Source organism: Anguilla anguilla, chromosome 19 (assembly GCF_013347855.1).
Source record: "Anguilla anguilla isolate fAngAng1 chromosome 19, fAngAng1.pri, whole genome shotgun sequence".
In the NCBI taxonomy this organism is placed as follows: domain Eukaryota; kingdom Metazoa; phylum Chordata; class Actinopteri; order Anguilliformes; family Anguillidae; genus Anguilla; species Anguilla anguilla.
In genome coordinates, this window is record NC_049219.1 from 18,105,354 (window position 1) to 18,117,718 (window position 12,365).

Below are 12,365 nucleotides of genomic sequence, written 5' to 3' on the forward strand. Positions count from 1 at the left end.
TGTACCATGCACCAATACAGAATAATCTCCACAATGCTGAAACACATTCACACTTCTTACTGAAAACTTTCAGCTGTTAATTGTCCACAGACCTTTCGTTTCCTATTCCTTTCAAACAATAATAAAAAAAGGGCATATATTTATTGTGATCAGATGAGCATACATTTGTTTAAAAAAATATTGACCACATTTTTATGAAACAGATTATTGTCACGATGGACATAAAATGATTAGACTAATTTTCCACTACTATATGTGTCCCCCTAACCATTAGGTTACACATATTAACCGCCGTATTTAGAAGTTTAAACTACAGAGAACTCCTGCACAACTCAAAGGGATATTAAAATGGCGGCATTCACATTCCCTGTCATTTTTGCACCTTTGCTGAAAAATAGGCTCAGTTCCTAGCTTTGAAGAGGCAGCAGGAGTGGCAGAATGACTCGGAAAAATAGTTATTTGACTTTCGGTTTTAATAGGTCATCGGACCCACACATTTCCTGCTATTCGCTTAAAGCCTGCTCTTAACAAATACGTCATGCAAAACTCGAGCTCGTGCGGTTTACCGCACTGAACATTGTGCTTTTGGGTGTGAATACAAAGGAATCTACTTGTACTAGAATTTAATGTGCGTTTCCCTTTGATGAACTAAAATGGCGTCGAACGAACTTTAGAACGGCTATTCCATTCTGTCGTCTGCGCCGATTATGACGTTAACCCCTCACTAGTAAAGAAGTGATGAGTTGTTCCCTAATCTCATTTATGATTTTATGTTCTCACTAACAAAACCGTGTTAAATGTTACATGGTAACAACGACCCTGGAGTTTCCCTTTTTTTAATCTTAACTTTCATTTTCCGCTGAAAAGGAACATGTTTGAAAATTGTGTGATACTGCCATCTGCTGGAGAACATGGAAAACATGCTGCTCTGTAAAAATATAAATATTGAACACTAATATTTTATTTAATTAAAAAAATGAATAAAAGGGATTTAATCAGCTGTTAAAAGATTTTATAAAGCAGGTAATTTAAAACTGAAGGTAAGTTTATACAGTACTGCAGAAATTAAGGAAAAACTGCTGAAGGAAGTTTATTCTGTGCCCTTTCTTCTGTTGTTGTTTCTCTGCACCATCTTGATCTGTAAAAATGTATTCAAAGCAGTGTTCTTCTTGACTACGAGTGGTCATGTTATGTGATGACTATCAGTAATTTGAAATAAAGCATACAAGCAATAAAATAAATACTGTATTTTCTTTGCATGAATATTAACATTTTATTCTTAAAAATACTGGACAAAGAAATAGAGGTTCAAACTGATCATAAAATTTCCAACAGTAAAATACATTACACTGCTCATTTATACAGGCATGAACTAATACATAATGTATTGGAAAGTGCAATGATTATTACTTGTTTGACACAAATGCTAATCATTTCTTATTTTTTGTTTTATTTTATTATTACATTTACTAAATATTACACTGATTGTGGCAAAAAGAGAAATGATTGGGAAATATTGCATTAATCATCAAACTATGCATTGCTTCCATAATTTGTGCGAGTGCAGTACACACAGGTATTGCCGCAGATTGTTTAAAGTTCCGTTAGTTGTTTTTGTGCAGTGCGTTTGTGTGTTTTACAACAGGGTAGAGTCCCGTTGAATCAATTCTACTGTACACAATGAAGCCGTTCAGCAGGCCCGTATCAGGAAGCAGGATTGAGTTACAGTGTACCTGGATAACGGCGCCGAATAAAACCCGGAACCCTCCCAAATCTGGAACACGGACTGAGGTATAATTTTATTTATTTTTAGTTTTTTTAAGAGCTGTTCCGGGTTTTACTCGGCTCAGTTATCCAGGAAACTCGAGTCCTGCCTTCTGATACAAGTCCTTAGAACTGTTTGTTTTCAATAGACCTAACTGTGCACTGTTTTTTTAATCCATTAAATTGCATCTCAGGGGGCAGAATGCTAGCCTTGGGTTCTCAATTGATGGTCAGATTTAACAGGATCTGAATCCAAACAATCAATTCGCTATGCTCTGGCTTTAGACTACACTAACTGCACATTTAAATAATTGTATTATTTACTTTTGTTTTTTCCTACTTGATCGCTGCAAAGTGAAACTCTCTCTTCCCGCAGAGAGGACAAAGTGGGCATTTAGTGTTCACATTCACTTTCACTTACAGCTGCCTGTAGCTGGACATCCTGAATATGCTGAACACGACCGTGAATCCAGACAGTGAATCCAGTACTAGGCTATTTCTTTAAAATGACTCAAACAACCCCGGTCGATAATTGACAGCCATTATGTTAAAAATGTTTTTACAAAAAAAAAAGTTTCATTGTCGAAGGTTCGTTTCCAAGCCAAGTAATTACATTTTGATACATTTTGTCGGATTCATGCGAGTCTGGGTAGCCTTTTGAGTTTCAGAAAAAGCATTTTTACCCGAGTCATCGAAAATCCGACCTAACGCAAGACTGAAAATCACGTTTGGGACAGCTGGGAAGCGAAAGTTTTTGTAAGCTGTTCTATCTAAGCCTATCTAAGTATGACAGCATAACCGCATTTGGTGAGTTAAAGGGGTTCTCGTTTAAAGTGGGTGGGACTTGGGTATTTCCTGATTAATGCAATAGACAATCTGACGAGCGAGTTAAACATTTCCACCGTCACAACTTCAATGTAACGATCTCAATGGCATCACATACCGATTCCTCTGTGTTCTTATATGATGTCCCACCATCGCTCATGGAGATGGTTTGTAAAATAATCGATGGTGGTGACGGCAGCCTAGGGTGGAGAGATTTGGGTAAGATATAGTTTGATTTCAAGTTTTTTTCTTTCTTAGTAATCTAATGGTCCATCAAATTGCGGTCCGTTATACTGATTTGAATAATGTAGGTTGTTTTTATTGAAGTTGTTGCTAACCTCATTTCTGTAATAAACATAAATATGGTAATGCGGAGTTAAAGGTAAAAACGCATTTCATTTTTTAGCCATTGTGTTGTTAAAAAAACAAAACAAAAAGGAGGCAGCAAATGTTTCGCTTGGTGTTCGCGGAGAGTGCTCTGATGCCATTTCACGTCTTGCCAGCCGCGCGTATTTTGCCCAACTGGTCAGAACTGCGTCAGACTGAGAGGTTAGAGGCCGCGGGCAAGAGCCCGACCGGCGAGCTGCTCTGGTCCTGGGCCCAGAAGAACAAAACCGTGGGAGACCTACTCCGGGTCCTGAAGGACATGGGCCACGAGAGGGCGCTCGACGTATTGAGGACAGGAGGTGGGTGGACTCCCCCTGCTTCCGAACGTAACATATTCATCATAACAACTTTATTCGCAGTGCCTTTAATGCAAGAAAAAAGTTGACCGACGTGCTAAACAGGAATACAATTATGTAAAATGGCATTCTTGTTCAAAATAGTATTGGAAAATGGATGAAAACAGATAAACGATTTGTTTTCATCCATTTATTGTATATATACTTAAATAAACCAACGTGTGAAGGACTTCCTCCTTTTGTGTTTTGGCCTGTACGTTCTCTTGTTCGGCGATTACTTTTTCACTTCTGTTTCCCGACCTTAAACGCTTCCTGAATAAAGTCTGGCAGCCCAACCGTGACAGAGTGCCAGAACTTTACACTATAAATGTTGCCATGGTTGCCGTGTAAGGCACGTGTTGTAAGATGAGCATGGTTTGTGTTTTCAGGTTTTAAGCCCGTGCCAACAGAATGGCCGTCGCATTGTGCACACGTTTTCCAGGTATGACGCAAAGATTTACGCAGCCTTTTCCAATCATGAGTACGCAGGAGCGCGTGAGTTCGTTACGAATGACCTGTGCAGTTTTCCTACCTTTGTGCTGCTGTCTGTCCCCAGAAGCGCTCTGATGGCGAGTCACGGCACGAGCAGCTGCGCTATTCTCCCTGCGCCGCCAGCCAAGGTACCGCTTCAATCCGGTCTGCTGTTGCAGTTCAGCCAATGCAGGGGAGTAGGCAGGACTTCTGGACCCCCTGAAAGATTTAATTTAAAGATTTAACACTCGGCAATGCACATTGACGTAATGCAAATAATGCCGATACCCGCTCCCCGGGTTTTGGCCCAGTAGAATTATTTCCACCATTCTCCCCACTTATACCAGCCCTGTATACCAAACATGCATGTAATGTTCCCTGAAGATCACGGTCACAAAAACATAATGCGCATAAGATGGTGTATGTTGCAGAAAACAGAGAAAAGGTAATGCAGCACAAATAAACCGTAAATAAGGAAAGCAGAGCTTGTGTAAAAGTCTATGGCCAGGCACCTGTTTTCTATAGGGAAGTGGAGGATAATGGGTGGTCCTGTGATTGCTGGGTAGTGTAGTTCCCTGGTTTAGTTTTTGTCCTGCGTAGCCGGGGGACGTTAATGACTGTTACACTCCGCTCACTCCTCAGGATGTCCCCTGAAAGACACCATCACGTATCGGGACGTCAAAGAGGGAACTCACAACTTCCACCAGAACTCGAGGATTTGGGAGAGCGCCTTTTCCGAGGTGTACAAAGGCACTAAAGGAGACCAGACGTTTTCAGTTAAACTGTTTAAGCAGGTATTCACTTTTTCAGAAGGTGCTTGTTTACAGCTATTTCCACTTTAATAATATGGCTAATGTTTGCTTTGGAGTTTGATTTTGAAAGTTATCTGCCTCTTTGGCCTCCTACACAGGAGAAGAATGCCTCTTGGAAGAAACTTTGGAACGCATTCAGGACAGAAATGGAAGTTCTGCACCAGTAAGTTGGTCCTGTGACTCTGGCCAGATGAGAGATTATCACCGGAGAAACCCTGAAGGTGCCCGTAACATGCTGGTGGTGTTAAACACGCCTGATTCTCATCTAACCAGGCGCAGCTGAGCCAAGTCACTTTGAAAATACTGTGTGCAGTGCGCTGTGGCTGGTTGGGTTTGTGAATACAGGGACCACAGGCCCGTGGGCTTCAGTCAGGCCTGGAGAACATGCAGACGCTTCCTCCGTGCTGAGACTGCCATTCAAATGACCATCACATTATACCCTGTGTGTTTTTTTATTTAGTGTGGATTTACTGCAATATGGTCTCGTCTGCTTCTGCCTACTCAGCAAACAGCATCCGAACATCCTGGAGTTGTGGGGCTGCTTTTTGGAAGGGGACAGGTACTGCCTGGTGACCCCTTTCCTTCCCAGAGGCTCGCTCTTCCATCAGCTGCACGAGCAGGTGAGCCTCCACATGCAGTCCTGGTTCCCTGAACCCTCTGAAGAGCAGGTTTGTTTGGAATGCTTTTTCAAAAATTCTAAATCAGTGTTCTGGAACTCCACTGCTTTCAGTCACCAGCTGTGACTGTTACATCAGCGTTAGAATGTTCAGTCACACATTTGTGACCCCACACCCTAAAGAGTTAAAGCTGAGGCTGCAGATGAAACAGCCAGATCTCAGCCGTGCTGTACAGAGAGCAAATCAAGCAAAGCAAAGGATCCACAATCAGCAGGAAAATTACAGCCACAGCCTACAGGCAAGGAGACGCTATGACTGTATGCAGCAAGTGCATGCGGAAAAAATAATATAAATGCTGAAGTGCTAGGAGACAGTGTTGATTTGGATGTTCTAAACACCCCCAGGTACATACCCTCTTTACAGGGAAGACTGATCTGTTCTCACTGGTATGTCCCATTTTTACAAGACTCTTCCTGGATTTCCAAAATGCTTTTAAAGGGGAAGTTCCACACACTTCCAGGTGGCAGACGAGTGGTAGTGGGGGAAAGGGGGTGAGGAGTGAAGGGTAATGGGACGCACCCCTCAGCTTCATTTCTGGGTGAACTGCCCCAATAAGCGTTTGGGATGGCCAAACGGACCGTTTCCCTGAGTCTGTTTCCCAAGCATCAGAGCCTGTGTTCATATAGCCAATCAGAGTGCTGATCTGGAGCCAGCGTTCCCTGTCCGCTCTAAAGGGAAGGGCTTGGGATGTAGCCAGGTCAACACTGATCCAGGGTCAGGGCTTGGGACATAGCCAGGTTAACACTGATCCAGGGTCAGGGCTTGGGACATAGCCAGGTCAACACTGATCCAGGGTCAGGGCTTGGGACATAGCCAGGTCAACACTGATCCAGGGTCAGGGCTTGGGACATAGCCAGGTCAACACTGATCCAGGGTCAGGGCTTGGGACGTAGTCATGTTAACACTGATCCAGGGTCAGGGCTTGGGACATAGCCAGGTTAACACTGATCCAGGGTCAGGGCTTGGGACGTGGTCATGTTAACACTGATCCAGGGTCAGGGCTTGGGACGTAGCCAGGTTAACACTGATCCAGGGTCAGGGCTTGGGACGTAGCCAGGTTAACACTGATCCAGGGTCAGCACTGTGCTGTTTCCCAGCAGGGGGGCGTGTCCTTGTCCTGGCAGGACCGGCTGAACATCATCAAAGGCACGGCGAGGGGTGTGGCTTACCTGCACACAGCCCCGCCCTGCGGCGTCATCTGTGCGAACCTGACCAGGTAACCCCGAGACACCTCAGGCTCCGCCCACCATCCTGTGCTGCTCATTCAGCGGGTCTGTGTGTGTCAAACAGTGAATGTGAACAGTCAACACAAACACAATGGGAATTAAGCATTAAGGCCTGTAATGTGTCACAATTATAAAGGTAATGTCTGATCTGTGGTGTGGTGTGGTGTGGTGTCGTGTCATGTGATGTCATTGTGGTGTGTTGTGTCACCTGCCACCTCTGGACGCTTGGCACCTCCCCCTCTTCGTGTCTGTACTTCCCGCTCGCGTCTGCTGTCTGTCCTGGCCCCTCGCTGGTGGAATGACCTCCCCGCGGCGGTCAGAACAGCAGAGAATCGGACTACCTTCAAACACAGACTAAAGACTCATCTCTTCAGGCTGCACCTCTCCCCACCCCTCCCTAGCCTATAGTTTAGCTCAATGTACCTAGTTAGGCTAATGCGATCACGTTAGTTTTTATTTGGCAGGATTGTTTTTGTCTGATTCTGATTAGGCAAATGTGATTTCAGTGCTAGTTTGTACTTGGCAGGATTGTTTGTTTGTTTGCTGAACAGGTTACCCTACAGGATGGGAGTCCTGATCTATGTGGTCACTTCTGGCACTACGATCTTTACTTCACTCTAGTGTGTTTCTTTTGCACCTCTGCACCTTGAACTGTTGCACTTGTTGTACGTTGCTCTGGATAAGAGCATCTGCTAAATGCCTGTAATGTAATGTAATGTAATGTGTGATGTCATGGTGTTTTTCCTCAGTCAGAACATACTGCTGGACGAGCAGCTGCAGCCCAAACTGTCCGATTTTGGGCAGGCCCGTCTGAGACACCTCCCTGTCACTCAGAGCTGCACCATCACCCTGGATACCGGGCCCCGGGGAACCCTGGGATACCTGCCGGAGGAATACATCCGCGACGGCAAGCTCTCCACCGCGCTGGATGTGTACAGCCTAGGGGTGGTGAGTGACAGCTGATCCGGGGTTAACCAGGGCTCTCCCCATATACTGCAAACCCACAGGAACTGATTCAGGATCAGCTACCCTGGCTATATCCAGGGCTCTCCCCATATACTGCAAACCCACAGGAACTGATTCAGGATCAGCTACCCTGGCTATATCCAGGGCTCTCCCCATATACTGCAAACCCACAGGAACTGATTCAGGATCAGCTACCCTGGCTATATCCAGGGCTCTCCCCATATACTGCAAACCCACAGGAACTGATTCAGGATCAGCTCTCTCAGCTGTAATCAGGGCTCTCACTGTTTTGTCTAAATTAGCGGTTTCCCTCAATATTCTCACAACCTAGCCCTCCGAAAATCATCGAAGGCCTCTATCTCCAAAAAGTGTCTACGTATGTCAAACGGAGGCCTGACTCACTGTGGCCATTAAAGGTCAAATGGCACTTATCACAGGGAGGGGGGGGGCCTGGTCATTTCCCTCCCTGTGTGATAAAGGGCACAAAATGGCTGCCATGCGCTGCACAGTGGTGGTGGTGTGCGCTGAGTTTCCCTCTGAGATCATGCAGGGGAACCACGCTATAAAGTGCACCCCAGGACTGACGTGGATGTGCTTTTGCGTGCAGGTGATGATGGAGACTCTGACTGGACTGAAGCCGGAGCTTGAGAACCCCAAACACGTCCAGCTGGTAATGTCGTCACCGCCGTGTTTCCCAAACGCTTCCCTAAACACTCTTTTGGGGACTTTTAATGAAGCCATTTGCATTTTAATGACACTTATTTAGACCTGCCTTACCCCCCCAGAGAGAGATGTTGTGCAGAGAAGTTGAGGAGAGCGGGGGCACAGACGTCTGTCTGTCTCACCTGGACGTGGGGGCGGGATCCTGGCCTCACGCCGTCGCGCTCCGCCTCTTCGGCCTCGCCCTGGACTGCGCCGCCAGCCGCGCCAAAACCCGGCCCGGCATGCACAGGGTGAGTGCAGCCTGGCACAGGGGGGTTGTGGGTAATGTAGGCCTGTTAAGAGTGACAGACACACAGACAAGGAACTGGGTTCACTACTGAATGAGTAGATTTTGAGTGACGCTGTGGCTCCGCCCCCCGGGCTCCAGGTCCTGGAGGTGCTCAGCCAGCTGCTGCCGCTGCCGGTCCCTCCCCCAGACGATCTCCCTCAACCCCTGGAGGACTGGCCTGCCGTCCTGGGCCCTCAGCAGGGGCCCGGGGCCCCCCACAGCCTGCCCGAGGAGCACAACGAACCCCAGAGCCCTGCCCCCTGCCCCGCTCCGCAGCCAGGGCCCTGTGAGTGCAGCCAATCAGAGGTCACCTTCCTGAGTGATGTCAGCAGAGGGGCGGGGCAGAACTGGCCCTGTGACCTGTACAGCAGCTGGCCGGTGCAGTGCAGCTGCACAGCCGAGGACGGACAGGAGTGTGAGGACTGCATCTCCAACGGCTTCTCAGCTGCGCAGGCGCCGGCACCCACAGGTAGAGTACGCACCACACCTGCGCAGTCACACACACCTGCTCAGTCACGCATTCTCACAGCTACACTCACACCTACGCAGTCACACACCACACCTGCGCAGTCACACGGCCACAAAGGTATGCTTCACACCTGCTACAGACCAGGGTTCAGGGGTAGATACCCCTCTTATAGTTACGCTGCTACAGACCAGGGTTCAGGGGTAGATACCCCTCTTACAGTTACGCTGCTACAGACCAGGGTTCAGGGGTAGATACCCCTCTTACAGTTACGCTGCTACAGACCAGGGTTCGGGGGTAGATACCCCTCTTATAGTTACGCTGCTACAGACCAGGGTTCAGGGGTAGATACCCCTCTTACAGTTACACTGCTACAGACCAAGGTTCAGGGGTAGATACCCCTCTTACAGTTACGCTGCTACAGACCAGGGTTCAGGGGTAGATACCCCTCTTACAGTTACACTGCTACAGACCAGGGTTCAGGGGTAGATACCCCTCTTATAGTTACACTGCTACAGACCAGGGTTCAGGGGTAGATACCCCTCTTACAGTTACGCTGCTACAGACCAGGGTTCAGGGGTAGATACCCCTCTTATAGTTACGCTGCTACAGACCAGGGTTCAGGGGTAGATACCCCTCTTATAGTTACGCTGCTACAGACCAGGGTTCAGGGGTAGATACCCCTCTTACAGTTACGCTGCTACAGACCAGGGTTCAGGGGTAGATACCCCTCTTACAGTTACGCTGCTACAGACCAGGGTTCAGGGGTAGATACCCCTCTTATAGTTACACTGCTACAGACCAGGGTTCAGGGGTAGATACCCCTCTTACAGTTACGCTGCTACAGACCAGGGTTCAGGGGTAGATACCCCTCTTATAGTTACGCTGCTACAGACCAGGGTTCAGGGGTAGCTGCTGCTGTCTCACAGTTCTCTGTCTGTCTTCCCCTCCTCAGATCAGTCAGCACACCGGTCCCTCAAACAGCGTGATCATGTGCGAAATTCGGCCAAGGAGAGGTTCCTGGACAAAATTCAGTTGTACAACAAAGGCTTGATCGACACGGAGGAGCTCCTGTCCATGAAGACAGACTGACATTGAATGAAAGTGCTTCAAGGCATGATGTGTAAAACAAGTGTGTAAGAAATCTTTTGATAAAAAAGTAATAATACATTGGACATGTTTCCCCCTTTATTCCCAAATCTTGCCCCAGCACAGGACTAGCATGTGAGCGGTTTTCACTTCATAGCCTTCTACTCACACTCACACACACTCTCACACAATCACTTCTGTGAACTCTAAACCAAGATATGAAGTCATTTTATTAAAAAGGCAGTTACAGAATTTCACCACTAGAGGGCCGTTGAGTAGTGGTCAGTAGTTGTGCTCATTTCTCCATTTTGCCTTAGAATTGAGCCATATTTGAGCAGGTAATGCAGTTATAGAATTTCACCACGAGAGGGCAGCATTTAATAAGAAGCGCTCGTTCAGTGAAGTTGGATGTTCGTTAAGCAGATAATGCAGTTATTGAATTTCACCACGAGAGGGCAGCATTTAATAAGAAGCACAGGAGGGCGTGAATAGATCTACAGTCACCTTGTTTACAGTGACTTCTCACAATCACCCACATGAGGGTGCAGAACTGAAGAGGTGGAAGGAGTTGCAGAAACCCATATGGCCTCCAATGCACAACAGCTCTTAATTGACCTACCATGAGTAAAACTGGAGAATAACTTTATCAACAATAACAAAAGACCATAGACACTGCAGGTAAATCGCTGCCACAGCAGGATACATATCATGCGCTCCTCGCTCATTATAAATGCCCACGTTCCGGTCGATCCACCTCACACTTCCCCGCTCAGTGCGAGACCAGATCGTTAATGTATCCGTTGCAGAGGTCTGTGGTCAGCTTGTGAATCCAGAATGTTTCAATGGCCATTATGAGCTCTGCTTTGCTTGTGGGTTTGGCTTCATGGTTCACATACTCCTTCATCGCTAGCCAAACCTGCTCAATCGGACTCATGTACAGAGATCTAGACATACAGATTCAAATTTAGAATACAGTCAGGGAAGGCTAAACACCTGCATCTCCATCCAGCACTTACATTTATTGCACTTGTATTGTTATCTTGATGCCTCCCAGTTTGACATACCATCACTTTCTGACCTAGCCTATGCTTACTGTGTGAACTGGACTTGAATGTGTTGGTGGTTATGAACAACCGTTACATAATGAGAATTGTACCTTATCAGACCTGTGTTCGGTAGTTGTTCCAGGTTTGTTGGGCTCACAAAACCTTCTCTGATATATGGTCCAACTTTCCCTTTTATGACGTGTTCCTCATAGAAGCTGCGGCCCATGGTGCCTGGGGTAGTGGGTTTACATGGGTTAGTCATGAACAGTAACTGAGCGGAGAGCATTCACAACAGTAAGACCGCACACAACCTACCCTCAAAAAATGAACAACGGTCCTGGACCCTGGCGTGATATCCTGCCCCAAACGTGAACTTCGAGGGGAGGAACTGGCTTCACGTTACTTGCAGTTCCTGCTTTTCTGCAGGAGCGTGTAGAAAAACGCTGAATGACGACAGTCGATTCATCAGTGAATAGAACGTCAGCAAACGTGTCGCTAGAAGCCATCCATGTTTCGGCTTGCTGCAACGAAGCCCTGGGTTCTTTTCTTGGGTCAAAGGAGCAGTGCTGAAGCAGAAATAAGATAATAAATAAGTAAATGTAGGGATTTATAAGCCATGTGTTTTATTCAATTATGGTTGTAAAACACTGAGTGATTAAATTATAACCTCACCGAGCCATGCCAGATTTTCTGCCAAGCGTCCCCAAAGCTTTTGTGACCGTCCACAGGCCGATGGATGTGTTGTGTCTGGTCTTCAGGAGGTCATGTACTTTTTTTTGACTACTCTGTGTGTGAAAAAATTCTTCCTAATGCCTGTATGGAATCTACCTTTTGCTCATTTCCATTTGTCCCCTTGTTCTACTAACAGAACTCAACCTGAAGAATCTCTTGTAGTTCACTTTGTTTATCCCCCACACACACTCTCTCTCTCTCTCTCTCTCTCTCTCTCTCTCTCTCTCTCTCTCAAACACACACAGACACTCCTACTCACTGTTGCTCTCACACACACACACTCCTACTCACTGTTGCTCACACACACGCACACACGCACACTCCTACTCACTGTTGCTCACACACACACACACACACACACATGCGTGTGCGTGTGTGCCAACTCCACTGTTCTCCACGATTCTGAATAGAATAATAAAACATTCATTCTTTCTTCCACTCACTCATTATCACCATTCACCACCCCTTCTCAAAAACAGTCATTTATCAAGATTAATGTCTGAAAACTACTGGATCTATTGAGTTTTCAGTGATGAGAATATTTAATGTGCAGTATTTAGGATTGATACAAATAAAAA

At 46.5% G+C, this 12,365-nt stretch overlaps 2 protein-coding genes across 5 annotated transcripts in view; one reads left to right on the forward strand and one right to left on the reverse strand.

Moving 5' to 3' along the window:
- Positions 1-1,666: 1,666 nt before the first annotated feature.
- Positions 1,667-10,093, forward strand: irak3 (interleukin-1 receptor-associated kinase 3). Of its 4 annotated transcripts, none has more exons than XM_035401818.1 (13): positions 1,667-2,571; positions 3,093-3,275; positions 3,701-3,753; positions 3,868-3,931; positions 4,425-4,576; positions 4,693-4,757; positions 5,100-5,214; positions 6,369-6,487; positions 7,247-7,445; positions 8,071-8,133; positions 8,249-8,416; positions 8,554-8,923; positions 9,876-10,093. In XM_035401818.1, the coding sequence occupies exons 2-13, from the start codon at positions 3,236-3,238 to the stop codon at positions 10,010-10,012; spliced, it is 1,545 nt and encodes a 514-aa protein (XP_035257709.1). In that variant the 5' UTR covers positions 1,667-2,571; positions 3,093-3,235; the 3' UTR covers positions 10,013-10,093. The 4 variants fall into 4 exon arrangements, with proteins under 4 accessions (XP_035257709.1, XP_035257706.1, XP_035257707.1 ...); XM_035401815.1 differs by lacking the exon at positions 1,667-2,571 and adding an exon at positions 2,586-2,808; XM_035401816.1 differs by lacking the exon at positions 1,667-2,571 and adding an exon at positions 2,586-2,808 and having other exon boundaries at positions 6,372-6,487.
- A 2,212-nt stretch (positions 10,094-12,305) lies between these two features.
- The window catches only part of mettl25 (methyltransferase like 25), an 11,585-nt gene continuing 11,525 nt past the window's right edge, over positions 12,306-12,365 (reverse strand). The window contains exon 13 of the mRNA XM_035402244.1: positions 12,306-12,365. This exon is cut by the window's right edge and continues 961 nt beyond it. The gene's annotated coding sequence lies outside the window, so the exon portion shown is untranslated.